Source organism: Passer domesticus, chromosome 2 (assembly GCF_036417665.1).
Source record: "Passer domesticus isolate bPasDom1 chromosome 2, bPasDom1.hap1, whole genome shotgun sequence".
NCBI classification, from domain to species: domain Eukaryota; kingdom Metazoa; phylum Chordata; class Aves; order Passeriformes; family Passeridae; genus Passer; species Passer domesticus.
This window is the reverse complement of record NC_087475.1, coordinates 126,065,274-126,091,363: the sequence shown is the minus strand read 5'-3', so window position 1 is coordinate 126,091,363 and position 26,090 is coordinate 126,065,274. Positions and strand designations below refer to the sequence as shown.

Here is a 26,090-nt window from a genome sequence, read left to right as displayed (position 1 = left end):
AATTCAATATTTAAGGTCCCTTTTAATCCAAACCATCCTGGTAATTCTATGAAGTATTTGTGGGGTTTTTTTTGCCCACAGACATCAAGGACAATGTAGTTCTACAATACTCTATGTTTGGTTTCTTTTTGTGTATAGTTTAGATCCTTAGCACCCAAGTAAGAGAGAAAATAATTAGAAGTGAGTTGAAATCAGAAGTGGGTGAAGAAATTGAGGTGGAGCCTGAAAGGTACAGGGGGAAGGCAGGGGTAAGAAAATGAGTAAGAAATAAAAATTGATCACAGCAGGAATAAAAAATGTAAGGACAAAGACATGGAAAGGTGGGATGGAGAAACTCAGATAGTACAGAAAATGAAATGCCCTTTTAATCCTTCAGCCTTTCCTTTCAGGTCAGCCTAGAAGAATCCCAGCAGGAAATGAATTAAACTTTGCACCTTTTCAGATTTCACTGGCGAAAGAAGCTCCTGCATTATTTTGGCAACGTTTTTAAACCCCAAATTTACCAAAAAACACATTTTCCCTGCCCACATAATTTGGGTTCCTACCTGCAGCTTCACCAGTCCTACGTGATCTGCCAGCTCCAAACTGCCCTCGCAAGGAACAAAAAATCTGAACTATACTGAGGGCTGGATATTTAAGCAACTGAAACTCGCCCCAGGTGTTCAGGGTGCACATTTTACCCAGGAGCCAGCTGCAGGCAGTCAGGAGAACGAGGTGTCTTCAGCAGGTGATTCATTTAACTCATCAGCTCTCTAAAATCCAGCCGGTAATGGTGGTTTTTAATTTAGGAGCTGAGTCTCAGACAGCTGAAACAAATCATATTATAAAAGAGATGTGCCAGTATCTTCTACAGCTGCGAAGATCAGGAAATTTCGTATTTTTCTGCCTTAAAGAAAATAGCAAGGGAAAAAAAAAAAACAAACAACCTAGTAATAATAAAAAAGCAGATTTTAAAAAAAGCCCAAGTAAAAATAATCCCAGACCTTGAAAAATCAGATCATAGTTCCTGTTCAGTTTTGGTTGTTCTTTGTTTTTTGTTTGGTTTTTTTCGTTTTTTTTTTTTGGTTGTGTTTTTTTTGTTTTTGTTTTTTTTTTTGTTTTTTTTTTTTTTTTTTTGTTTTTGTTTTTTTTTTGTTTTTTTTTGTTTTTTTTTTGTTTTTTTTTTTTAAATAGGCACTATTATTCTCTTTCTAACAAAGTATTTAAATCAGAGAACACCAACAGCATAGGCAACATGACTTACTTAGCTTTAATTTGTTTTCTTCTTTGCTTTCATTGCAGCAGGATGAGTTGCCCCTTGCATGATGGTCATTTCAGTGGCCTTAAAAAAAAAAACCAAACAAAAACCCCCCAAATAAACAAACAACAAAAAAATACCACCAAGAAAACCCAAAAACACCCCTAAAACCAACGCTGCAAATTGACAATGGCCTGAACAAAAAGCAGGAACCAATTATTCTGCTACCACGTATCAAATTACATTTTTTGTTATCATGCATGCCTGAATACCTAAACCTCAAATTTTGCAGAGAATTTCAAGCAAATAAATGAAAAAAAAAAAGTCTCAGTTTGCTTGCTGGATAGATAAATAGGTAAATAGATAAATGATTGATAGATAGACAGACAGATAGATAGATAGATAGATAGACAGATAGATAGATAGATAGAGATCAGAACTAGAGAAAGGAGGAAAAAAATTGTTTTTTTGCATTTGTGTGCAGTATAACTACAGTATGACTAAGAAACACAGAGTTTTAAAGAAATAGCTGTAACAAACAGCTTCACATTCCCAGATGATCAAAGGAATATTAAATGCTGTCATCTAATGCAGTCAATACCCAAATCTGAATGTACAGTAGTACTGATTAATAACATCAATTAATTACTGTTTTTACATCAGCTAAGCTTAAAAAAAAACCCCAAAAAACCACACGCACAAAACCAAACCAACGAAACCCAAAAGACAACAAAAAACCCAGCAAACCCACCAACAGACAAAAAAAAAAAAAACAAGCCAAACAACAACAAAAAACAAACCCCCCCCCCAAAAAAAAACAAAACAAAACCAAAAAAAAAAACGCAACCAAAAAAACCCAAAACCCCACCCTTTTTTGCAGAAGTTTCGGAAGAGCAGGCGGTTTTTGGCTCATTATTGACACTTTTTAAATGAATTTAAAGCAAAAATGAGGGCGCCGTGCCCTTACTGCCCCCTGGCGGCCGCGGGCCGCACCAGCACGCCTCAGCTAATTAAAATGTAATTAAGTGTCATTAAAATGTCGTTAAATTTTAATTAAAATTTAGTTAAAATGTAATTAAAATGTAATTAATCACTGGCTGCAGCAACGGAGCCTGTGGTGCGACCCTGAACTTTGCCCTGCAGTGATGCTGTACATGTGCTCTGTCGTCACTGCTCAAAAAACCAGCTGGATTTTTGAACAAATTTAAATTCAAGCTTGGTTTAAATGTGTCTTCTGTGCGTGTCGGCGCTGTGTTTATTTATTAAAGTTGATTCATGTTGCTGTGCTCGGGGCAGGAGGGACAGGGAGCTGCCAGGGTGCACCCAGCAGAGGGATGCAGGGATGCTGACGGGACTGGAGCATCTCCCTGCTGAGGGAGCTGGGGCTGCCCAGCTGCTTGTGCAGCCACTCGAGCAAACAATGCAAATTCCAAAGCACAGGAACCTCTTGCTTTATTTATAGCTTCACAAATCATGCAGGAGCTTTTATTTTTGATAAACACCGGATGCATGATGCTTACCAAATATCCTGTATTCGGATTGTTTTGCTAAAAATAGCTTCAGAGAAAGAGATCTTCAGAGAAAGAAGGTCCAGCACTGGTAGTGATTATTCAGACAGAGCCCTGGCCTGGCTGTAGCAGAGGATCCTTTCTGAACCTGCTCTCTGTTATTATTAACTGTACCCACAGTGCTGCTCAGCCAGGTGTTACACATTAATAGTTACCTTTCCTTTTCCCCACCTTTCTGTCTCAAAAAGAGATTTTGGTTTTCTTTGATCTAGAAGTATTTATAGTGCAAACTTAAGAACCCAGTGCATCTGCTCCAACACTTGTCCTCTATATTTTCCCATTTAAAAAACCCCAAACAAGCAAAACCCCCCAAAACACTGAAAAACATTCACAGGTCTTAATGTCCTGTTCTGTCTCTTGACACTCACATCCAAAATATTACACATGTTGTTACACATTCAGGTAAAGAGTAAGAAATGGAAATAAAGTAATGTATAATATAACTTATTATGTAGATAGAGAATCATAGTGATCTATAATGGTAGAAAGGCTTAGTGAGAGATTATTATGTTTCATTAGAACAATAGAGACCTGGGGAAAAAAAAAAAAACACACAGGCTTTTCTTCACGTTTGAAATGTGTAAAAACCTTTGCAGCCCACACTACAGTTGGCAAATTTTACCAGCAAACATTGAGAAATTTCAATTTCAGGGCAGACAAAACCCTTTGCCAAACCTGAATTATTCACCATCAGTTGGAGCCAAGAGCAGAAAGAGCTAGAATGTCAAAAGGATTTATCTTATTTCTTCTGAAATGGAAACAGTGACCAGAGTCATAAACAAAAGCCCTGCCACAGACACACAGACACATGCAAACAGCTCTCCTTCCATTCACAAGGCAGCACTCCATGAGCTGAAGCAGGGCAGCTGCGGGCCTGGAGTGTCCTCCTCACTCTTGGGACAGCTGATTTTTCCATGCACAGCACCCTGACTGGCCTTGGGCACTGCCAGGTGCAGCCTGGCTGCTTGCACTGCTCACTTGTGTTGCATTTTAACCTCACCAGCGAAGGGACTGAGTCAAGCTCAGATTTGGTGTGACATATCCAAGAGTGGGGAGGGGGAGAAGAGGTAAAACGCCCAAAGTGATTGCATTTCCATGCCCCAGCTTTTAAAAACATCATTTGGCTTTAAAATAATATTAATCAAAAGTAAAATACTTTAAAAACTTCAATTCTTAACTCCCTTATGTTCAAAATACCTGTTTCAACATGATGTGCAGCCGCCCACATGCAGCAGCATTTCTTGCAGAATTAAATAGAGATTTTTGAAAATTGTCCATTTTCAAGCCATGAGTTTGAACAATTTCATATGATTGGAATCACCAAAGAGCCAAGGTGGACCATGAAACAGTGTAAGCAAATTAGCTGTTTAGATGACATAATATGTTACATGAGACTGATTTACTGTTTGCAATTTATAAAAAGGGAATCAATCCCAACAACAGCATTGTAAATCTTGGTTTCTGGTGCTTTTTTAACCTCAGGAGATAAATGCTGTACAAAATGAACTCTTGAGCTGCTAACTCTCCTTGGGTTGATAATTGATGAGGCTTAGAAGGGTTAAATGCTCAGGAACACAGATTTTTTTTTCCCTGGCAAAACAGCAGGAGAAAGTGCCAGGGATATTCTCTGTGGCCCAGAATTTTCTTTTTGGACCCCCAAGAGCTCATTTTCAGAAGGGAGAGCAATGACCCAGCAGTGATGTCTTGTTCCCAACACCTCCAGCACACATCAGACAGGGAAATCAGCTTGCAACAAGCAGAAATATTTCCTGACCCAGATTCAGGCATTTTATGAACTTTGAGCCTCTTGCTGGCTGCAAGCAAGGAGCACTGAGAGCTGTCAGAAGCAAAGCTCTTTGCCCTCCCTTGCTGTGTGCGGTTTAGGAAATTTACATGGGATTTCACAGCGAAAATTAACGCATTTTTCTCTCCTGAGAGCCCCTCCACTTGATTTGTTCCGTTGTTTCTGCTGGGCAGTGCAGCACTGAGTGCAAAATGTCCCACAAGGAGCGTGTGCCGAGTGCTCCAGCAGAAAGACACCTGAGCAGAGCAGTGGCATCCTCCCAGGTGACACGTCCTCCTGCACCCAGCCTGCTCACCCCTGGCAGCGCTTCACACCCAGGGCTACCAGACACCAGGAGGTGTTTGAAAGAGGAATTGGAGGGGTTAATTAAAATAAAACAAGTCGGTGTTAAATAATCCCCATTTAAACCCCGGTAACAGCAGATAACAGAAATTACCCTGGGCTGCTGTACTTTATTTTGGAGCTAAGGAATACATTTGGTTGTACTGCATGTGGAAATATCCTAACGTTTTCTAAGAACAGATGTTCAGTTTTTTTCAAGAAGGCAATGTGGTCCATTACTGGCCCCATTCACCGCCCAGTACAAGAGGGTCTTTATACATGGCTACAACAGGAACACTTGGGGGGGGAAATTGTATGTAATTGGCTGTAGAGATTATTTATTTATTTGTTTGTTTGTTAACAAAGCGTTCTGTATTTATTCCTTCTAAACTGAAATTATTTGTTCCAAAATTCTGATGGCAGCTCTGGTGTGTCACTGACTTCACAGCCTGCTGAATTTTTCCTGTCACTGCTAAAATAAAATGCACCCCTTTATCTCAGCCAATATGAGTGATAAAGTTTGGTTCCCACTTCCACATCCTGAATCCTTTTCCTTTTTCCTGTTGAGATTCTCCCGCTGCCCATCCCTGGGTGGTCCAAATTTCCTCCATGTCCTGCATGGGATGAGCCCCACATTCCCTGTCTGGCTGGGGGGAGCTGTCTCTGTCTGCCCTGCCCTGGTTTCCAAAGTGGAAAAAATTAAAAAAAAAAAAAACACCTGAGCCAGGAGAGGCTCTGGAGAAGAGCTGGGAATCAGCAGGGTGAAAATTCCCCTTGCTTTCCCTATGGCAGGGCTATGTTTTTAAATAAATTCAGTTAAAAAAAAAGCCCCAAAGAACCAAAAATGCAGCAGGGGCTGAAAATGACCCAGCTGAAAGAGTATAATTGGATTTGGAGAGGGGAAGCCTGTTTCAAAAGAAAATTCTTGGGATGCTTGTTTTTAAAGGGGTAGCAGCAAGCTCCAGAAAACAACGAAGCAGCTGCTGGAAAATGAAGGGTAAAGTGAGGTCTGACCTCAGGACTTGCCCTGGCTCTGCAAATCTCTCACATCCTTGGGAGCAAAATAATCCTGAGCTCAGCAGAACCCAGGTGAGCGGCTCCAGACACTGCTGGGAGCACGAGATTCCCACTGAGGTAAAAAGGGCAAGTGCAGAACAGGACAGGGAATCAGCTTTCAGCCACCTAGGGCAGGGAACATTTCTGGGACGAGTTTTTTATGCGATTTTTTAGGTGCCTGTGACTTAAGCAAGTTCCAGTGCTGCTGGAAGCAGGATGTTTGCATCCTGCTGAAGGAGCAGGGCTCCATTCATGCAACAATTCTGTGGAGCCACCAGCTGCACACACTACGGGATAAATCCTAGAAAAAATTACAAATCTACACAAAAAAAGGCAGGCAAAAGAAGTATTACCATTCATGCTTCATCTTCAGAGCAAGAGGCTGCAACAGAGCCTGCCTTGAATGGAAATTAAAAAGCTTCCAGGAGATTGCATAGTTTTGTTGAGAGAGAAACAGGGTGAGCCAAAATTAGAGGCAAATTAAGAGATGGCAAAGTGCTGAATGTCTCTATTACCCAAGCAATTTCTCCAGAGGGCCAAATGAATTGTAACCTCTGGGGGATTTTGGTTTGCTCTACAGTATCCAAATTTGGTACAGGAAAGCCACAGTTAAAATCTGCCTCACTGAGGGGTTCAGTGAATGCTTCTGCAGAGCAGCCAGGGTTTTTTGGATTTGCTTTTTTATCAGTTGATTTGCTTTCACATCACACATGGTAACTGCAGAAGGGTTTTTTACTGTAAGACAGTCCATGAAAAACACACAGAGGAAAAAATTTCATTGCTATTAGGCCGGATAAATGTGGGGGAAAACTGATTTTCCTTGTGATATTTGTTCTCCACAGGCCATCACTTTCAAGTCAACTGTATCTGCCACAAACTGTGCTAATTCATAAAGGAATTCATAAATTCACCATGCAAATTAAAGAATTTCTGCACAACAGTTTTCAGCCTGGCCACAAAGATACCCTGTGTTATATACAATTTCCTGGTGCCAGGGCACAGCAACGAAAGAAAAAAAAACAATAGATGGATATATTGCAATATACAGACATAATAAAAAAGAAAAGGCTGATAAAATCTTTCGATTCCAGCAGTTCCAGTATATGGTTTATGTTCACTTTTTACTACACCCTCTTCCTGTTTGCTTGAGAGCTTATCTTTGACGAAAAACATCATTGTTTAAGGTCTGACTAATACCCACAAAAACAAGGACAGGCTGAGAAGGACACGAGAACTTCAGATTTCTCTACAGCAATTGCATAAGTTAGACTTTTTTTTCCTAGAATAGGATAACTTTTTACATATATACGTAAAATTTATCACCAATTACATAAAAGCAAACAGCTCCTATTGGATTACTTGCAATGACTAATAATGTGTGTCCCTAAGTCTCTTTGGTGTGGATTTAGGATCATGTATAAAACAGGATTTTGCTTTTCTTTAAGACCTGAGGACATTTAAAATCAGGCATCTCAACAAGCTTTTGTACTATGGATTTCAATATTTATTTTCCCTAAATAACCTCTTTAAAATGTTCTGTTTCTTCACACTTCTCTGCAGGAAAAACAATTTGCTAATATCCAGCATTAAGGGAAATTTGCACAGGAAGAGGCAAACCAAATCTCTGATTTGTTCAAACAAGACACTCCCTTCCTCAATTTCCTACCTCCTTTCATTGAAGACTATTAAATTCAAATTACATCCTACAAATTGAATGAAACAGAATTCCTCTCTTAGCAGTTCCAGCTTCATGAGTAACCCCATAGGGACACACACCCAATCACCTCAAAATTTATACAAAGGCTTTAGCTTCAGCTGTATTTGCCTTCAATGTATTTACTTGTGTCTAAATGCAAATGGGTCCCAAAGTACTTAAATAATCAGAGGTTTGAGTTGCCACAAGTGCTTCGGTGCTTCTTTTATTTCCTTTGGAATTCTTCCTGTCCTCCCTGGTACACTGATGGTGTCTGAGCACATTCTGCAGGGTCAAACACTGCCCAAAATCCACACTGAAACGGGACTTTTCTCTCTTTGCAGCCCCCTCTGACAGGTTTGTCACAGGACACGTTGGGAGAGCACCCAGGTGCTTCACCAGGAGTGAAAAAAGGGGTTTAAAAGAGTCTGATTAATTGGATCATTCATCACCAAAATCTGTCCTTAGAGCACAGTTCGTGCTTGCCTCACAGCTGACCATTGGTTGTTTTATGGGGATGAATAAATTTAGTCAAAAATAGTCTTGTTGTATAATTTTAGAGTTTAGCTTCTGCACTCTAACATCTCTATTTAAAAAAAAAAATTAAATTACTTTGCATTTTCCCAACCTCTGTCGGGAACGGGGGGGAAAGCAGGACTCTGGTCCCCTATAACTCATTTGCCAGCTAATCCCTTTAAAGAATAACCCGGCTGGCCACGGCTCTTCTGGAGCACAGCAAGGATTTGGCATTGCCAGCCCGGTGGAGCATCCAGTGCCTGGAGTTCAGGGGGCCAGGGGTCACTGCTGAGCCTTCACCTCTGTGACAGCAGCACGCAGAACCAATTTCCTCTGGGCTTTATTTAGCAGGCATGCGGCCAGCAGGGGAAGCAGCCCTTCCCCCAGATGTGCAGAATAAAAGGAGTTATTTGTCAGTGAGCTCCAGAGCCGGGCTGTGCTGAGAACAGAGCAGGGCTCTGTGGGGCACAGCAGCTCTCCTGTGCCTCGAACAATGCCCCACAGCAGCCACAGCGAAGCTGAGCTGTGCCTGGAGCTGTTCTCTGGCCTTGTTCTCTTTTAGGGGACACTGATGTGCACCCATTTGTCACCAGGATTCCCGAGGGATGGGAGGGTTCACAGGGAAAGTGTTCGAGGTGAGCAGCTGAAGGGACCTGGGCAGACACCAGGGGGTTCTGACAGCCCAGGCCGCATCTCTGCTGACCATTCCAGCAGTTCCCTTAAAGACAAGCATTTTTCTTCCCATAAAACCTCCTGAAACTGTGGTCTTCTTGCTCTCATTATAAAAAAAAAAAAAACAAAAAAAAATATACATTAAATAATTCTAAGTTCCTTTCCCAAAAGAATTGGCTTTCTCCTCTCCCACTCTGTTAGGGGAAGTACCTCTGCACTTGTTTTGCACAGGAAAAATACCTCAGATATAAACCATGAGATTCTTCTGGGACTAAGGACCACAAGTATTCATCCATGGTAAACAGTGGGATTGGCCAAATTCTCTCCATTAGACCTGTTTCAATATTCTAAATTCTGTCCTTCCCTTCTCCCTTCCACCTTCACAACCTCAAAGAGCAAAAAAATCTCTCTTCTAGAGCCTAGCAACTGTAAGAAATAAAACCAAATATTTACTGATTTATTGAACTGACAGACTGAAAATATTGTAAAATCATCCTTCCAGCACTTGCAATAATAATAATAATAATAATAATAATAATAATAATAATAATAATAATAATAATAATAATAATAATAATAAAATCTTTCTGGAGCAGGCATTAGTTTAAGCAGGACATTTCATGTCTGGGACTGTAATTGAGCCATCCTAAACCTGGGCCCTTTCAGAGCCTGGGTTTTAAAACAAATCCTTGCAGATGGCTTTGGGAAACTGATGTCTTTTATCCTCATTTTTCTAAATTCTAGAGATTTTTTTTTTTTAAACTGTAGAGCATTTCAATGCATCTAGGCTTTGGTCAGAAAATTAGAGCTACAGAAATCTCAGTCTCCTCCCTCAGTCCCAGCAGCTCCATCCTTTTTCTGGGACATCATGACACAATTGTCTTGAGAATAGATTACTTCTTCTTTTTTTTTTTCCACACACGTTAAGAAACCACACCAATAACTGTAAAATGAAACTTCAAGTATTCACTGACTGAGACAGAGGCTCGATGCAAGAAATTTCAGAGCACTGAAAAATAATTTACCCCAGCAGGAGCAGGATTTTACAAGGAAAATTATTGGCAAAACTGTAACTCTTGGCAGCACTGCCAGCTCCACTTATAAGAAATTCTGTGCCTATGCAAATCAGCCAGCTCTTGAAAATCCACAAGCCCCAAACACTGCACCTCAGTCATGCAGCCAAAGGGAAAGGTCATTCCTTCGATGTCAGCCTTATTTTGAGTCCTTTCCCAAAGGATCCTTTTATTTCTTTGGCTGAATTAGGATGAGGGAAGGGGGATCTTGACACCCTAATTCTGCTCTCAGGCTTTCTGCAGTGCCATTTTTCCCTCTGCCTTGCTTTGAGGCCACACCTTTAAGGTCACCAGGGGGAGGGCATGAGCTCCAGGGACATGGGGACGGGGAGTTTTGGCACTTTGGGATTTGCTTGGCTGAACTTGGCTTGTCCCACCAGTCCTGAGCAGCGTGGCCCCAGGAAGAGAGAGGAGAGGCAGAAGTTCTGATAGTCTGAATTTCTACACCTCCCTCTCCTTCTAACACACTCATCCTTCTCCCCTGAGGAAACTGAGAAGTGCAGTTTAGGAAGAGAATTAAATACCTAAATCATTAAATGAATAAAATCAATAAAATCAATAATTATATACCTTAAATCACTAAATACCTCCTGTGCAGCTTTCCTCCCTTCCTGAAGTGCAGTGCTTGCCTTGCTCTCCACTCAGGAACAGCTGAGGGATGCTTGGTTTAACTTTTCCTCTGTCCCAAGGCCTCAGTCTCTGTGAGGTTGGATTTGGATGCTGCTCCATGTGGATCTTCAGCAGCAGAGAAGCACTAAGGACCCCCTGCTTCCCTTCCAGCCCCAGCCAGTCTGTGATCAAAAGTCATATCAATATGCAAATTTAAAAAATGAAAGTTTAATTCGTCTGCTCTGACAACAGCATCTCAATAACTTTAAAATTACACTCATCCTTAATCTCACCAGGGAGTTTGAATTTTTGCTTCAAAACAGTTGTCACGTTCTCTCACCTTAAATAAATACATTTTCTCTCTCTCACCTTTTTATTTAGCACTCTTTGCCCAAGAAAAGTGCAAATTTCATGATGGGAGGACGAAAAAGACAAAAAGAAAGCAAGCAGAAAGATGGAGGAGAAGGAGAAGATCAGATGGCTCAAATACCAAGGCAGACTAATGCTCTGCTCCTGTGCTTGAATAGCACAAGGACATTTTGCTAACGTGGAGCCCAGCATATCTGAAAGGCCTACTCAGCCATGGAAAAACGTGACAAAAATCATCTTCACCCATTTTAAACTAAAAGCCACAATAAAAACAAAATGCTTCCTTATTTGCGCCACTACCGAGATTAATTATAAATTAATATAAACCGTAAGAGGTAAATTATCTTTACCAGCCGTTACAATCCCCAGTAATTCTTTTAGCACCTGCTAACAGCTTTTAAGAATACCTGATGTTTGCAGCCTTGCACAATATTTACATTTCAAACAAAACAGGAAAGCTTCCTGCTCTCAAAGTTTCTGATAAAACCACTTCAAATAATACCCTTACCTCCTCATCTCCAACCCAACAGCATCATTTCGCCACTTAGCACGCACGCAAAAGAACAACAAAGGCACTAAAGGTAAGCACCCAAAAGGCAGGAAATTCAGTAATCACAGAGTGCATCACAAAAACATCTTAACCCCGTCACTTACAGCAAACACGGGCCTGGAATGAGCACAAAGAGCTGCACAGGGACAGAAAGTCCAATTCCTAAAGCCAGCCAGCTGCTCCTAATCAGCCAGCCAGGCTTTTCTTCCAGGGCACATTCGTTGGCTCGGCCACCTGGGTCACATTAAAAAATCAGCAGGGAGTGGGCAGGGAAGGTGCAGCAATCTCTTGCCCTGGATGCTCTGAGTTCTCCCTGCTTTTTCCTGCTCCTGTGCCATCCTTGCCCTGCATTTTCCTGTTTTTCCCTACTGCTGTGCCATCCTTGCCCTGCATTTTCCTGTTTTTCCCTGCTCCTGTGCCATCCTTGCTCTCCTTTTTCCCCCTGCTGTGCCATCCTTGCCCTGCATTTTCCTGCTTTGCCATCTGTGCCATCCTTGCTCTGTTTTCTCCCCCTGTTTTTTTCCCCCTGCTGTGCCATCCTTGCCCTCCACACAACTGGAGCAGATTGTGGAATGTGGAATATTTCAAACTCCATAAGTGCTTCCAGTCATAATTTTGATTTCAGCATTTCTGGGCTGAAATCTCCTTGCTATGACTTTGCAAAGGGGAATGGGCTGATCTTATTCCATTTATAAAGTGAATTTCATTGACCTCAGGAAGCTTTGCTGTTATCAGTGTGCCCACAGGCCTGGATTCCTTAATCGAGACACTGATGACTGCATTTATTGTTACTGTGTAATACTACCGCATGCATTTCAGTCCCCAGTCTCTCCTCATCTGCCAGTGAGCAAAGTGTTGTGGAAAATCACTTCATCAGGAAGGAATCAAAGGCCATTGCGAAATTTTCCTTGGAGTAATCCGGTAATCTGGCAGTTTTCTGGAGTTGTGCATCTGTGATGTGCAGACATCTCATTGCTAGGGAACAAAGCTCGCCCATGGTTACTGCTTGATGTTAAATTTCAGCTCAAACAACACTGCTGTAACTGCTGCTCCTGCATGACACAGACTTCGCATTTGTTTGACATTTAATTGTTTAAACCCTGCCTTTATTGTTTCCCCAAACAATGCTGCCATTCTCAGATTTTAAAGTGCTGCTAAATGTGCTTTTTCTTCTTAGGCTTCCTCATCTTTTCCATCCCAAACCCTGCTGAGGAGCAAGTGGGGTGACTTTTATTGTCTCCAGCCAGCTCCAGTGGCAAGTGAGGTGAAATTTTGACTCTCCAGGGTGTTGGATGCTTATTTGTGACAATCTATGTCCATTAAGGCAGAGGCATCAGCAAACCTCGTGTTCTACTCGGTTCCTGAAACGTTCTGATATTTCTGACAGCCCAAATATTTAAAGGCAGTGGATATATGTTAGAGAAGGTATGTAACACCCACTCTCCTTTGTAGGTTGACATGAGGGGGAAAAGCAGGATTTTTCCTTCCCAAAAGCAGGATTTTTCCTTCCCAAGAGGATTTCTAATTTTTTGAAGCACACAAGAAAGAATGATATTTAATTTTCTGCCTTTGCCAACACGCCTTTAACCAGTGAAGCTGTTCCTGTCCATGTGAAAATGCAAATCTAATTCAGTTCAGCTAATTAAACTGCCTTGTAGGTACAGCTCAGAATGCTCTCAGAACAGAATAAAGGATTTGGGCCAGGGTAAACGCATCTTCATTAGGATTTTTTGCTGTTCCAGCTATAACAAATGGAGTTGTGCTTTTCCTGCCCGTGTTCTCAGTGACATGACTATGCCAGCAATGCTTTTAAGAGCAAGCCTGACTCGGGCAGGTCTTGTGTGAGTCTGTCAAACAGCCCCCAGCCAAAAAAGCAAACAAGCTCTCACAGTGAGACAAGAAGAGAACCGGCTACAAAACACATCGGGCTCCACTGAAGGAGAGCATGAAGGAGATTTCGGCCACTGGACCTTCAGGATACTGAGGAAAAACCCGTGGCCATGTGAATTGTGCCAAAAAAGCAGCTGAGCACTTCGCCCCAAAGCTAAGGAGCCCCAAAAACATATGTGCCAGACTTTATCTTTTAGTAGCTCAGGTCTTGAGCAACAAATTATTTCCATCCTTTGAGGCACTTTCCTGGCGTTCAGCTGAAATTGAATGCGATCTGTAGGATCTGTTTGTCCTGGTGCTGAAAAAAATCCAGCATCTTTTTGTTTTCCAGCCCCACAACAGGCCAGTGGGACTGTCTGGGAAACACAAGGTCAAGCCTCACCCCTCAGCTTGGTTCTGCTAAGGGTCCCTCCTTCATCAGTGACATTAAAAAAGAAGTGATTCTCCCTCAGAACAGACAGATGAAAACACCTGGACAAAAAAAGTAAAGTTACTTTATGAAGTTCCATTTTCTGCTCTCTGACAGTGTTCCTCTTCAGTTCAGGCCACTAAACCAGAACTCTGCTAAGCCTAAACTAAATTGTCCCCTCCTGATTTAGCAAGGTCCTTTACAAAGCTGTTTGAGCTGCATGACTGGGAGCTGCTCTCTGTTCTTACAAATTGTGCCCTTACCACCCATAAAAGCAGATTTTCTGCTCCACAAAAACCTACCTTCTCAAGGGAATGTAGTGTGTGAATCTGGGCTTCTTTTTTTTTTTTTTTTTCCTCCCCAACAAATAATGAGTGATGCCAAACACTCAATTCTTGCAGTAGCTCTGAGCCCAGAGCAGGTTCACTGCAGGGCTGGGGTGGGTTTTGATCCTTCTGAGGCTCAGGGACAGCCCTGCACCCCCAGGGAAATTCCTGGAGCTGGGAAGGGAAACCTGGCTAGAGAGGCTCCTTTGCCAAACCCCAAAGTGATGTCAGCAGATTGCTGATGTTTCCAACATCTCCATCTCCTCCTTCAAGTGCTGACACATCCCTCTCAATACTCGAAAGCTTTTGTCCCTATGCAAATGGAAGAATTAGCTCCGAATTGCCTGGATTTTGCTAGTTTAGACCAGACTCCAAAATTATTTTATGCAGGATTTTGACATTTATATTTTTTAATGCCTCTGACCCTCTTGTCTGCCAGGCAGCTGTTGCTCTGGGGGCTCTCCTTGTTGACATCAGCTATTATGCCTTTAAAAGTGCAAATAAATAAAATTATAAATTAAAAGAGTGAAGAGGAAACGTGCAGAGGGCTTTTTAATTTTTTTAAATTCATCAAAGGCAGCTGAGCCCCTCTGTGCTTCCACATTGTGCTTTGCATTTGTTCCAGCAGGAGGATAATGAGAAATGGAAAACACCAGTGTTCATTATTTTAGCATATTCCCTGATGTGTGTGCTGGTTCACTGGGAGAGAAAAAGGAGATGGACTTTTTACTGCATTTAATTCACTTCTAAATCTGCCCAGGCCTGATTCTTAAATCTAATCTCCACTATCTGTTTCAAAAGTTTCCACAGCTCAAAGTTCCACAAAAGTCGTCTTCTCTCCCTCTCTCTTCCCTTTTCCTCACACAGTTTCATCTGTATGGAAATGTTCTCACCAAAGCCTGACCTCTGGGGTTAATTAAACATGTAATTAAGACTCAGATTAAACACAAGAAGGCAAATTTTCCTTTGGTCTCAGGTTTAACCAGGGCTGTCCTGAGCCACTATAGGTATAGGTATTCAATTAGAAAAAAACAAATTAGAAAATATGCTAATATTTTAGAATCTTTAATTAAATTGTGCTGCTTGACAGAGAAATTTTTAATCAAAATGTTTGAATTACAGTTGTTTTCTCATCCCTGATTTCATCCCCAGTTTTGTACATGAGAAATGGCACAAAGTGGCAGCAGACATTGAAATTGTTTGGGACAGGCAATTGCCTTAGTTATACCGAAAAAAAATATATTTGGTGCACAATTAAAATGGCCACTGCTCTCAGCTTGCCTGATTATAATCTCTACCATATGACTCTCCTCTTGGAACATGCAGCTCCTTTTTGTGTGCTTGCAGGAAAATATCTTATAGCTGAGAGCAGCTAATAACTGGAGAAAATACTAACTTCCAACTGTGAGAGATTCCAACTGGAATATCTGTGAGAGATCATAAAATGGGAGAAATTCAGATTTGCAGCACTATGACACAAAAGTACAACATATTAAAGATAATAGATTTAGAAACTTCTGGATATTTAAATTTAGGTGCTGTCCAGGGGTCTGGAATCTCATCAGCTGCTGGTCCTGGGCTGCAGCAGGACCAAGGATGATCCTTTATCCCACGGATGCTGTCAAGTACATTTTCCAGGCAGAGGGGTTGCAGGAAACTGCAATTCTCTTACCCAAGCTGAAATCCTTTTTGCACAAATCCCTCTTGCTTGCTGTGGGCTGTAAAACCCATCCAAACAACTCCTCATCTCCACAACAATCCCTCTGCTGCCCCAGGCTTTGGGGCACCCATGTTTGTCAAAACACCCTGCTCCAAGCACCACTGGTGAACCTGATAACCGTGTTTTGACTTCCCTTCTGTCCCTGTTTTGTGTCCTGAGGGGGAATGTGGGCAGGAGGGAATGTTTGGAGCTGTTTTGTTAGGAAAGCACGGGATAGATCACCATGGAAGGGACATCCAGCAGTGCAATCCCCCCACAATAAGTATACACCAATAAAGCTTATTTTAATATCCACACAATATTAATCCTTTAATTGTGAGAGCCAATCTTCTCATTACTGATCTAATAACTCTTCTGTCCATGTTTTGTGTCCTGAGGGGGAATATAGGGCAGGAGGAAATGTTTGGAGCTGCTTTGTTAGGAAAGCACGGGATAGATCGCCATGGAAGGGACATCCAGCAGTGCAATCTCCTCTCAATAACATAACTATACATTAATAAAGCTTCTCATAGTATTCACACAATACTCATCCCTTAATTGTGAGAGCCAATCTTCTCGTTACTCATCTATAACACTTCTGTCCATACTTTGTGTTCTGAGGGGGAATATGGGGCAGGAGGGAATGTTTGGAGCTGTTTTGCTAGGAAAGCATGGGATAGATCACCACATAGGGGACATCCAGCCCTGCAATCTCCTGGGCTGCTCTCCTTCTGCCTCCACATGTTGTAACACAGAGCTCTGCTTGTGCAGAACGGGGCAAAATGCAAATATTCCAGCTAAGTGCTCTCTTGCACTCCTGTTGAAGCCTGGACATGTCCGTGGGATCTGGATCCCTCGGCTGTGTTTGGGTGCCCTTTGCTAGGGATAAAACTTCACCTAATTACACCTCCTTTGCCTGGAGGGCTCAGCAGGCAGTGGCCACATCCCACAGGAGGATCTCTGCTCCAAAGGGTGCTTGGCAGGCAGGTCTGCCCCTGCAGGGATTGAGGAGCCTTCCCAGCTGGATGAGCTGTGGGAGCAATTTCACAGGGAGCTGATGAGCACAGCCCAGCCACAACTCTGGTTCTGGCAGCCCAGGTTATTTCTCTGATGATGCCTTTCTGAATTTCTCTGTATTTTTTTCTCCATTCCATACCTTAGATAGTGGGTGAAGATATTTTGTCTAAAATATCCCTATTTGTCCTACAAAATTCAAGAAATCACATCACTTTGCATCTGCTGACTCACTTGTGATGTCAAAATGAAAAAAGCAAAAGTGTCACTTTTTCCGGAAACATCTCCACTGTTTGGAGATGTTGACTTTTCAGTGAGTTTTGAGGGGTTTTCCCATTTACTGCTGGGACAATTTCAAGCACCAAATCACATGATTATTTTAACAGTGCCAGAGGAAATGAGCTACTCCACATTTTCTGACACCATTTACAGTGCTCACCCAGCACAGATACCACAATTTCCCATCTCATCAGTCTGGCAGGCTCCAGGATAACTTCTCTTCAAACTCCCAGTTATTTTCTAACCTAGATGGTGAATGAAATATATATGCACATACATATCGATAGACACAAATAAATTTAGTTATTTCTTGTATTTACAAAGAACTATTTCTAAAACCAGAAAGGGATTGGCTGCCTCCTGAATAATGTTAGGAATAAAATATTCCCCAGCATTTCTGCACTTCAAAGCAATGCCCAATGAAGTGTGATGAGAATTCTGAAATTCAGAGGGGCCAGGACTTTATCCATAGAATAAAACAGGAACTATTTCTGCAGAGACAGAGTCCAAACTTTGGCAAAGGAAGTTTTAATAGATTTTTACATGACACAAAGCCAAAAGTATCCAGAAATGACCGATGTCTCAAATTCCATGGCAAAAATCTGATGGAGCCCAACAGAAGATTTTCTCTTGACTGCAGTAGTGATGAGATCACGTATGAGGGAGCAAAAATCAGCTCTTGATGTTTAGTATCCCTTTTAACATCATAAAACATGTTAGAACAGCTCATTCACACAGTGCTTCTTGGAAAAGCAGCCTCAGGAGAAAATTAGAGAGGGAAATTCTCCAGGAGTTGGTGAGGGAAACCTCCGACTGCTCATGAATGGTTCTGGCTTTTGGCTGCTCCTTTCCCACCAGAGTGAGGCAAAACTGCTGCTTTTGTACATATTTTGTTGGTTCTGAACACGCCTGACAGCGCTGCTTCCCTCCCCAAGCTGTTATTACAGCCAGTGGCATCAGTATGGTTGCACTCCATTTTCTGGCATAGATGAGTTAGTGGTTAAGTAATAAAATACAAAATTACCTCTTTTAAGGTGGTGTGTGACATTATGGGGAGAGTTTTCCAAACCTCTTCACTAATACAGGTAATTAGTTGCCTTTTGCTTAGTATTCTCTTCAGATTCCAAGCTCTTTTTGCTCCATGGACTGGTTTTAGTCCAGTGAAATAAAGACACTCCATTTCCAAAATTTATAGGGTTCATTTATTACCTCTAGTAACATATTATACTGTATAAATACTCTATCCTTGTTATATGTCCTTTTAAAAAAGCGATAACTTAGAAGATCACATTAGACAAGAAGTATAAAAATAAATACGCTCATTATATGCATTTATTACAAATTATAACCCTTCCCAGAAGGGAGAGAAATATAAAATACTTATGAAGTATATAAAATCTATAGTAATATATTTTACTATATACATATGGAAAGCCATATTCTCTCATGGTCTATGGACTGGCACAATCTTCAATGATGTGAATGCTGGCGTTTCGCTGTGGATGGACCTGCTATCCCTCAGCTTTGCCTTCCCACCTGATCAGTGACTGAGCTCTAAAACCCAGCAGAGGCCACAGAGGACACTCCCATACATAATGGGGCTTTTTTTTTTCCTTTTTAACTCAAATAATATCCATTGGCTGGGGTAAGGCCAAAGGTTTGAGTGTGAAAGCACGACTGGAATGCTCACACACTCCGTGGATCTGTTTGGCAGGAAGGCAGGACCAAGCTGGAATCAGAAAAGCCGGTGGAAGCTATGCAGAAGGCACAAAGAGCAATTATTCAGACTCAGATTTCCACTTTTCCAAGCCTCTGGATTACACATGTCACCACAATGGCACTGGAGTGGCTGAGAGAAATGGACAGGCACATTGGGATGACATAAAGGTACTTTAAAAAAAATATGAAATTCTAGTGATTTGTGGAGTTGATATTTGTGCTTGGTATTTCTTACTCTTGACAGGTAGAGAATATGGCTTTATTTTTATATAAAACTATTCTCTGAAACAATAGCAGCCATGAATGACATAGTTAAAGCTCCTTTTCCAATCTTTGTTTTTTGCCCTTTGTGAGGTAGGTAAGCCCTGACCAATTATTTTAAGCTATCTTTTTCCCTCCCCTTCCTACACATGGGGATTTGATCAGTACCACAAGATAAATCCAAAAGAAGGGAGAAATAACCAAACCCCAAAATGTCTGCTGAAATGTGTCTCACTGCTCACATTTGGCTTAATTTATAAAACACTTTAAAAAAGGCAATTCTGATGCCTTTGGGCCTTATCTGCTAAAGAGAAATGAAAGACATGGGTCTGCTATCCCATCCAATTTTCAGTTGGCAGGGGATTTTTGGGATGCAAAGCCAATTCAAGCTGTTTGCACTGTCCCACCTCAACGGATCTTCACCGTGAACTTTTTCACGCGAAAACACAGGTGCTGCCTCTAGCCCTCTTTTGTGTTTTTCAGTGCACTGGTCTGAAGGAAAAAAATAAAATAAAATAATAATAATAAAAAAAAAAGTTTTAGCTTCTCCCAAGCCGCCCTATCTAGCTGCAGTCCGTGGCGTTGCAGAAGTCTATCAGGTGCTTGGGTTTCTTGGAGGGCTCACAGCTTTCTTGGGGCAGCACGCTGCCGTCGGAAGAGACACATTTCAACAACCTCTTCTTGAAGCCTTTCCCACACGTCTTGGAGCAGGGGGACCAGTCCCCCAGCTGCCACTGCGGGCAGGGCACGTCGGCGCAGGGCCGCAGGTTGCTGGGCTTCAGCTCGCGGGCGCAGTCGGCGGCCGGCCGGCCCCGCGGGTCCCGGCACTCCACGGCGCGCCGCTGCCAGCCCGAGCCGCACGACTTGGAGCACTCGCCCCACTCCTCGATCACCCACTCCGAGGAGATGATCTCCCTGATGGCGTTGAAGGATTCTTTCTTCTTGCCCGCCGCCGCCGCCGCTTTGTCCGCGCCGGGCTGCGCCGGCTTCTTGACGAAGTAGGTGAACTTGATCTTGGGCTGCGGCAGGTCCCCCACCGTCAGCACCTGGATGGTCAGCGGCTCCTTCAGCGGGCTGAAGCTGCGGATGCGCTCCAGGGCGGCCGAGGAGCCGCTGTAGCGCAGCACGCTGCCCTTGTAGGTGATGTCCTGCTCCAGCGTGGACAGCGTGTAGTCGCCGTTGAGGACGTAGGTGCCGTCGGCGGCTTTGATGGCCAGGAAGCTGCCGTCGTGCCTCGCGCCCCGGTGGTTCCGCTGCTTCACCTCGATGTTGGTGGCCCCCGCCGGGATGGTGACCACGTCGTGGTAGCCAGGTCTGCCCCGGGAGAAGAGAGAAACACTGAGTCCTCTGCAGGGAAAGAGGAAAAAGCCTCCCAGCCCAAGACTAAACCTCGTCTGAAGTCAAGGCGTTTAGCTTGATAAGGGATGAATCCCACCCACAAGGACAAGGTGAGTGGCAGCCCTGTTGTTAATGGATGAACCCACCCAAAAGGACAAGGTGAGCTTCCCCACCAAGGTGAGCAGCAGCCCCACACTCACTTGGCTCTAACGAGGGTGCCAGACACCTTCTTGCAGGTGGAGCCGTTGCCCCCGCAGATGCCGCACTTGTCGAACTTCTTGTTGGAGCCGATGGTGCGGTCGCAGCCGGCCTTCACGCACTGCCCCTGCACGCACACGGACGTGGAGTCGGGGCTGCACGGGGTGCCATCCACCACCTTGGGGACACAAGGAGCCTGGTTACAACATGCACGGTGCTCTGAAATGGTGTGACGCAAAATATGGATGGGTGGAAAGCCCAACAACAGCACCTGTTGTTTTCAGGGCTTTGGAAACTAAAAGCCAGAGCAGCCCACAGGCAGTCTTCTCACTTGCCAAAATGATGCCATGGTAAGAGGAGAAAACAATCTCACTTTTCATTAATACCTCCCCCAAAAAACCTACTGTTTACTGATCTCATACAAAAGAAGCCCCATTGCTTTCTAGTGTCACTAGAAGGCAGCCCTGTCCTCAAAGCACGCTGCCAGCGATGCTTCTAATGCTGTTCAGCACATCCTTTATTTCTAGGAGTGCTGTTCCACAAAAACCCTCTGTGTCATCGCCCTGGTAGTTCCTGGCTCTCACCATCTGATGACAGCGAATTCAAGTAGCTATGCAAGATGAACATTTTTCCTCGTGTTTATTTTAAGCTGTCAGCATGTTAGTAACCAGTATGAGAAAGCACCAATGTTCTGGCAAAGATCCCTCAGAGTTTTCCAAACCTATCTCAATGCAATCAGATTGGTGGAAGGAGAGGGAAGGAAACCAGAGTGGAGTGGGTAGAGGAGGTGGAAGGATTGTGCCAAAACACTTAACACATGCTTGCAATGATCCTGCTGTACGTGGAGGAATAATCCAGCTTAAATATGAAAAAGACAATTTCATATTTCTACACTGCTTGACTCTTCGCATAGAGAAAATAAAAATCCCCCTCATGATCAGCTGGAAGAGGTGCAGTTTTGAAATACCTTTGGCTGTAGAACAAAGAAGTATCCTGTTCCTTTGGCTCTGCAAACCAGCTTGCATCTGTCCTTTGGAGACACACCAGCAAACTTGGGTGTCCACTCCACTGCAGGTCCACTTCCAAAGGCAGACTTGGAAAACTCGTTGTGCTTTTCACACTGTTCCTCCCTGAACGTTTTGCCTGCAGGCAGAGAAAAGACAGGTGGCCATGAGATCATCTCCGTCCTGCTCTTCCTCCACAGCACACCAACCCTGGCTGACAAAAATGGGGAAAAATTACCGTTGTTGTCGGGGCAGTCCTCGATGTTACAGGACCTGTACTGCACCCGCTTCCCTTCGCAGTACTTGCCCCCGTTCCTCGGGACGGGGTTGTCGCATTCCCGGAAGGAATACTGCACTCCCCCGCCGCAGCTCCGGGAGCACTCGCCCCACGCCCCCCAGGAGCCCCAGCCCCCGTGCACCGGCGTCTGGAACAACAACAAAAGCAGGACGCGGGTTAAATACAGGAAAATCCATACAAAACCACACCATAAAAGCCATCATCATGCTCATTTTTACCCACCCGAGCTCATTAAAAAACCTGGCCCAGGTTTGTTCGTTAGCACTGAACCAACCCCACCTAGCAGATCCCTCCTGTTTCCACGCGGCTCTGCAAAACCCGAGAGCGCACCCATTTCTTTCTCACTACTTACATCATAATGCTTCTTCTCAGTCTTGTTCACACACTTGCCATTCATGCACCACTTCCCTTCCCCGCAGCTGGTGCCGTCTGCCCAGGGGAAGTGTTTGGTTTGGCACACCAGCAGCCCTCCCGAGGTGCCTGTGCACCACAGCGTCGTGCACGTACTGGCTGCGTCGGGACAGTGCTTGGACTCATCTCCAAACGTGAACTGGCACTGCCTGTTGGCATCGTACAGCGTGCCAGGCAGGTCCGAAGGAAGCTGGATGGGCCTGTGGGGCTTGTCCAACAAGCACTCCCCTGGAAAAGTTGAAAGAAAAAGGAAAAAAAGTCAGACGATGCTGCGGGGTCAGTTTTAAAAAGGAAACTGCATTTGCTCTTCTAAATTCACTGACAGCATGCAAAAGGTTAAGTCTGCACTGAAGCAGAAACACTCTTAAAGAAAAAAAAATAAAAAAAGCAAAGCAGTAAAGCACAAGAGCTCAAACGCCACATGAATGGAAAGCTTAATAACCTTACCATGACCGTTATCCAGAAATGTTGTAATCATGTAGGCACTGCATGGAGACCAGGGCTGGCTGCGGTCCAGGTTGGAGAGCATGGATGCCATCATGTGGAAATCCCGGCTCATTCCATTGATGCCAGCACACTGCTTTGCATCGTCATGAGGCATGTTAAACACGTGGCCTTGGAGAAAAGGAGAAAAGCAAAGTCTGTGACTTTAGGAAGTCTGTGCTACGCTTTACCAACAGTATTTTAAATATTGCTCTAGAGCTGCGCATAGCCTGGTCTGTAATTAATAACCCGAAGCTGAACGCTCCCAGATTTCAAGCAGATGGCACTGGATCTTCTCTCCCTTTTTAATTTTTTTTTTTTCTGCAGGCACACACACACAGCTCTTGCAGACAATGCTGTGCAGGCCGGATTTGCTTTCCCGAGTCCAAGCCTGCTCCAAGACAGGGCTTTGCCTCCTCCCGACTGCTCCGGGGAGGTGCAGGCTGAGCTTTACGGCATCAAGCTGGCTTCAATTAATCCCAGGGAATGCCTTTGCAAAGTTTCAAGTACCTAATTCGTGGGCTGTTGTGAAGGCAGCCTGCAAACCATCGTCTTCTATGATAGAGCAACTGCGGTTTAGATCACAAACTGTTCCCACATCAGCCATCCCAAGAGTATCACATGTCTTGGCACCGCACAGGTCCTGTAAAAAAAGGCAGTTTCATTATTAATCAGATCAGAGACTTAACCTTGGCAAGAGCCATCCAGCCCTGGCAGTTTGCCTTTACTTATGGAAAGAGCATAAATATTCAGCACTTCAATGGGTATGATGGCAAAAATCTGTCTCTGGAACATAGGCGAGGGTTACACGTAGAAATGAAATGCATAATTTCCATCTGAAATCTGCTAAAAATATATGGGGCAGGAACACAGTGCACAATCTGTGAGTTTACAAAGACAGTGCACGAACTGTGAGCTTCACCAGACATGGTGCAAACAGAAGAAAAAAAAGGAATAAAACAAAAAGCAGCTCATCTAATTTTTAGCCTGCCTCTCTGCAGCTGTGGTGACACACGGCTGTCTCTGGACACTTTTTCGGAGGTCTCCCGGCAGAGGGGGCAGGGAGCAGTGGGCGTGGGGCTGGATGTGACTCGGTGTCCCTCACCTGCCTGGTGAAGAGGATGGCCGTGTCGTAGTGCTCGGCGTGCCGGTCGCTGGGCGGGTTGTGCTGCCTCTGCCAGCTGCAGAAGTTCCTCAGAGTCAGGGCGGCGTTGGAGGAGATGTCCGGGCCCTTGCGCTCCTCGTAGATGACCATGATCTTCACCACCACGAGGCTGATGGAGTTGCGGATGCTGGGGTGCTTGTACAGCTTGGCGGCCACGGAGAGCAGGGTCAGCAGGTAGTGTTTCAGCCCGCTGCCGTGGAACTCTGCCATGGACTGGTCGGCCACCAGCATGGTCTCCACGTAGCGGGGGCTGGACACGAACCTCTTCTTCCTCCTGCTTCTCGTTTCTGCGTTAAAAAAAAAAAAAAACACAGGGAGGGAAAGCGCAGGTGAGCACAGCAAGAGAGCACCGTTTAGAAGCCCAAACCCGCGGACACTCAAGATGCGCACCCCTGCTTTGTGCGACCCCCGCACCCAGGTGGGCAGCTCGGGGCGGGACGCGGGGCAAGCAGCGGCCGGGCATCCCCGCCACACCCCCGCCCTCGCCCTCCCCGTCCCCGCGGAGGGCGGCGCGGCGTCCCCACGGTACCTGCGGGCTCGGCGGGCTCGGGCCCCTCCGCGCCGGCCCCCGCCTCGGCCACGGCGCAGCGGGCGGCGGGGGCGGCCCGCGGGGCGCCGCGGAGGCGCAGGAGGTGCGGCCCGTGGCGGTGCGCGGTGCCGGGCGCGGGCTGGATGAGGTACTGGCGGCCGCGCAGCGAGAAGGCGCCGCGCAGCCCCGCGCACAGGCTGAGCGCGGCCGCCGAGCCGGGGTCCCGGTTCACGGTGCCGGAGTAGAAGCAGCGGGAGAGGTCGTCCTCGGGCGGCGGCGGCGGCCCGCCCAGGTACTGCAGGGTGAAGTCCGGGGCCAGGAAGCTGCTGTCGGGCTCCAGCTCCAGCGTCAGGCGCTCCCCGAAGGCCTCCAGGCGGAAGCGCTCTCGGGCGCCGGGCGCGCCCAGGCGCCGCGGCAGCACCAGCGCCCGGCGCTCGGCGCTGCACAGCCCCAGCAGCGCCGCCAGCACCGGCGCCAGCGCCGGCAGCCGCCCCCCGCTCCTCATCGCTCGGCGCAGCCCTTCGCCTCTCTTTATTTCACTTTATATAGGAATGGATATGGAAGATGTGGGATTTTTGCTTTCAGGTTTTGGGGGGTGTCTGAGTCTTTCTGCCGGCGGAGGACCGCGCGGGAGCCGCGTCCCGCGGTCACTGCAGAGGCGGCGTCAGCTTCCCCATGGAGCGCGGCTGTGCGAGGGCAGCGCTGCCCCTCGCTGCGTCCCTCTGTCTTCTGTCCTGCTCCGGCTGCCGCTTCTCCTCCTCAGCCTTCCCGGGCTGCTGCAGCAGCAGCAGCGGCGGCGGGCGGGGAGGACGCTCCGGCGAGTCTCCGGCAGCCCCGGGACGGTCCCGCCTGCACTTCCAGGGCGCCGAGGAGCCTCCCGTCCTTTGCGGAGCGGAGCGCCGCGGGCCCGTCCGCCTCCGCCGTGCGGGGTGAGTGCGGGAGCGGGGCTCGCCGCCGCCCTTTATGGGGTCCGGCCGTGCCGCCCCCAGCCCGGCGCTGCCGCCGCTGAGATCACTGCGTGCGTAACGCGCCCGCGGGCGGCCCCCGCCGCGCCGCCCTCCCGCCGCCCCCGACGGGGCGGGACGGCACCGGCACGGCCCGGGGTCGGCCCCCGGCTGCCGCAGCGGGCTGGCCCGCGCCCCTTGCCTCCCCTTGCCTGCCCCCGGGGTGCTTTGTGCCCGGCTGGATCTCGCCTGGATGCGCTGCGGGTCCGTGCCCCGCGCCCGGAGCTCCGGAGCGTCCACCTGCCGCTGGCCGAGCCCTGCGTCCCCTGAGGGGACGCATCCCTGCTCGCCTTCGTGGCTTTTCCTTCCATTTTACTTATTTTTTTTTAATTTTAATTTTTTTTTTCATTTTTAATCCCCCCCTTCCCAGGCAATTCCTGCCCTTTGTCGGCCCTAATAGCTGCAGCCGGTCATGCACCTGTACTTCTGAGAAATGGTTCCTTTCCAGTCACTTAAACAGAGGCGTTTACGTAGGTGCAGCTGATGTTTTGCTTTGAAGCCATAACCCAGGCATGGTGGTGCTGCTAATCCCCTTAATTCTTTATGTGCACGGCCCCGGCTTTCTGCTTCTGGAGGCCTTTTTGGAGGAGGAGGG

At 45.7% G+C, this 26,090-nt stretch overlaps 1 protein-coding gene and 1 long non-coding RNA gene across 2 annotated transcripts; both read right to left on the bottom strand.

Moving 5' to 3' along the window:
• Positions 1-625: 625 nt before the first annotated feature.
• On the bottom strand, positions 626-11,679 carry LOC135295653 (uncharacterized). The gene is made up of 3 exons (XR_010357793.1): positions 11,573-11,679; positions 10,528-10,731; positions 626-806 (listed from the first exon to the last, which is right to left on the bottom strand). It is a non-coding gene; the product is annotated as an uncharacterized LOC135295653 (long non-coding RNA).
• Positions 11,680-17,597: 5,918 nt separating this feature from the next.
• ADAMTS1 (ADAM metallopeptidase with thrombospondin type 1 motif 1) lies at positions 17,598-25,428 on the bottom strand. Its single transcript, XM_064411131.1, has 9 exons — positions 24,492-25,428; positions 23,903-24,249; positions 23,308-23,440; positions 22,762-22,929; positions 22,256-22,542; positions 21,844-22,030; positions 21,569-21,744; positions 20,604-20,779; positions 17,598-20,379 (listed from the first exon to the last, which is right to left on the bottom strand). The coding sequence occupies exons 1-9, from the start codon at positions 24,994-24,996 to the stop codon at positions 19,629-19,631; spliced, it is 2,730 nt and encodes a 909-aa protein (XP_064267201.1). The 5' UTR covers positions 24,997-25,428; the 3' UTR covers positions 17,598-19,628.
• Between the last annotated feature and the right edge of the window lie 662 nt (positions 25,429-26,090).

Bases quoted from the DNA above. Each gene is read 5' to 3' on its own strand.
- ADAMTS1 (XM_064411131.1), bottom strand. From the start codon at position 24,996: ATGAGGAGCGGGGGGCGGCTGCCGGCGCTGGCGCCGGTGCTGGCGGCG. The intron at 20,780-21,568 runs GTATTTCAAAAC...TGTGTCCCCAAG, and splicing joins TCTTTGTTCTACAGCCAAAG to GTGGTGGATGGCACCCCGTG. The intron at 20,380-20,603 runs GTGAGTGTGGGG...CTCCCGGGGCAG, and splicing joins GGCACCCTCGTTAGAGCCAA to ACCTGGCTACCACGACGTGG.